Source organism: Ictidomys tridecemlineatus, chromosome 3 (genome assembly GCF_052094955.1).
Source record: "Ictidomys tridecemlineatus isolate mIctTri1 chromosome 3, mIctTri1.hap1, whole genome shotgun sequence".
Taxonomy (NCBI): domain Eukaryota; kingdom Metazoa; phylum Chordata; class Mammalia; order Rodentia; family Sciuridae; genus Ictidomys; species Ictidomys tridecemlineatus.
Genome location: NC_135479.1, coordinates 46,514,590 through 46,517,253, shown reverse-complemented (window position 1 = coordinate 46,517,253; position 2,664 = coordinate 46,514,590). Strand labels below are relative to the sequence as shown.

The following is a 2,664-nucleotide window of genomic DNA, read 5'->3' as shown; positions in this document are numbered from 1 at the left end:
CGAATTGTCACAGGGATACAATAAAACATATTGCAAAGTAAAACTACCAAACAAAACAGAGGTAACTTTAAAAATTAAAATTTTCCCACAGCCTCTAACTTTTTGCCCATTCCTGGGTCAAAAAATTCTAGGGTTCCTGGATTAGTTAATTACAAGGGAACACAAAATTGTTCAATGACACTATTGCACAGAGGATTAGAAAAAATTTATTGTCAGGACAGGGAATAAAAGACAAGGTAGACATGAAAATAAATAAGGGGTACAGAAGAAAATAGGAGATAAAATGATGACAGAATTTGTGCAAGAATATTATGTACAATATGTTAGAGGTTTGCTGGGAGATTGAGATATAGAGAAGTTACTGAGTATCGATATAAGATTATGGAGCACTATTTAAAAATTGTACCATAGTCAAATCAGATTTGAGATAACATTAAAAGATCTAGGAATAATTTAAGGAATGTAAGAACTGGAAAGCACATAAAATGTAGCTTTCACATAGGCTTTTCACAGCATCACCTGGGAAAGACAAGGAGGAAGGCAAAGTCAGGTCCCAAAACCACCTTTCATAGTTCAGCACTCAGCTATATCTTCTTTCTTTTGCCTGTTGAACAATAATGTACTATGTTACTTCAACTGAAGTTCCCATGGTGAGGGAAAATTCTAGGAAAATATTCCAATATTAATATCAATAATAATGCTAATGAAAAATTATGATAAAACCCCTTTATACTCAGAAGAGAAATTTCTTCCTACAAAGGACCCGTCGGAGGGCTCCCTTTATATCTCTGTTCCTCAGGCTGTAGATGAAGGGGTTCAGCATGGGAGTGACCACCGTGTACATCAGAGCCATGACAGTGTCTTTCACAGTAGAATTATTAGCTGATGGACATAAGTAGAGACCAATAATTGTTCCATAAAACAGTGACACCACAGAGAGGTGGGAGCCACAGGTAGAGAAGACCTTGTAGATACCACGAGCAGAAGGGACCTTGAGGATGGAGGACACGATCTTTGTATAGGACAAAAGAATGAGTAAGAATGGGATGACAGCAAAAATTCCTCCTACGACAAGTATCACCAACTCATTAACACGAGTGTCAGAGCAGGCCAGCTTGAGCAGGGCAGATATTTCACAGAAAAAGTGAGGGATCACATTGTCTGCACAGAAGGATAATCTGGGAAGAAGCAGGGTGTGCAACAAGGAATAGAATGTGGTCAGCACCCAGGAAAACACCACCAGGGAGAGACAGAGCTTAGGGCTCATGATGGTGGTGTAGTGCAGCGGGAAGCAGATGGCCACATAGCGGTCATAGGCCATGGCCACAAGGATGAAATTCCCAAGGTGTCCAAAAAAAATGAAGAAGTAAATTTGGGTTAGGCAGCCTGCATAGGGGATGGATGGAACTGGACTCTGCATGTTCTGTAGCAATTTGGGCATGGTGACACAGGAAAAGCAGAGGTCAGAGAAGGACAAGTTTCTGAGAAACAAATACATAGGTGTTTGGAGATGGGAGTCCAGGCAAATGAGGACAATGATGAGGAGGTTCCCCAGGATGGTGGTAAGATACATGGCCAGGAATAAGGCATAGAACAGGTTTTGGTGCTCTGGCTGAATGGGCAGTCCCAGGAGGAGGAACTCTGAGATGTGAGTTTGATTTTTTTTCATTATTATCTGTCTCCAATACCTTTAAGAGAAATAATAAGGTCCTTTAAAAATCCAACAACAATGATCGTTTTTCTCTGATACACAGTCTTTATGTGTTCTACATTAGTTGATCTCACCATCATCATATTAAGTATCATCTTACAAGTGTCCTTAATCTCTATGATCATGTATTACTGTATCTCACCTTCTTTTAAACATGTCTCAGTAGTCATTCTTTCCTAAACACTTATCTATTTGCTTCTATCACAAAAGGAGTGTTGGATTTTCTCTTACCTCTGTTTTCATCCTAAGGAACTATAATTGGTTTCTGATTTATAATATCTTAGAGTGATAGTCCTCAAATATTTTGTTAACCCTATCTTCTTATAATTCTATGGTTAACCTAGGAAAATCTCATTTATGCCAAATATGTAGATTACCATTTAAATTAAGACAGAGATGTCTCTCTCACCCACAGAACTCTGTATGCCATTGCTTAATGGTCCTCTTCCCTTGGATGTATCATCACAAGCATTTTAAGCTCAACATGTTCCTAATGAAACAGCATGTTGTATTGCATCCATACTACTCTCCTCCTCTTTTAATCTCTCACTTTTCAGTAAAAGGAATGTAGGATCCAATCAGAAATCTGTGAACTTCATTTCTTTCATTCTTCTCTGTCACCATCAATGCAAATCAAATCTACCACATCCCATATATTCTACATTTTATTCCTCTGCTACTTCCTCTACTTCTTATCACAAAACCACATTCCTAGACCTTTGTGATATCTAATCTCATCTGGACTATTTAATTATATCAAGATTCAATTCAGTTCCCTGTTTTCCATACCTTAAATATCCTCCTTCAATATGCTTCATTCACACCATGTCATTCTGAGATGGAAATTGGATCATCTCTTCTGATTCATGATCTGGGATATTTTCATTGCTTTTAAGATCAAGATGAAATTTCTTCCAAAGGGTACAAATGGTGCTTCATTATCTGAACTTCAT

General features: G+C 38.0%; 1 protein-coding gene across 1 annotated transcript; it reads right to left on the bottom strand.

The window, feature by feature from the left end:
- Positions 1-433: 433 nt before the first annotated feature.
- On the bottom strand, positions 434-1,835 carry LOC101959701 (olfactory receptor 1). Its single transcript, XM_005342461.2, has one exon. It carries the CDS (start codon positions 1,667-1,669, stop codon positions 734-736), a length of 936 nt encoding a protein of 311 aa, XP_005342518.2. The 5' UTR covers positions 1,670-1,835; the 3' UTR covers positions 434-733.
- Positions 1,836-2,664: the final 829 nt, after the last annotated feature.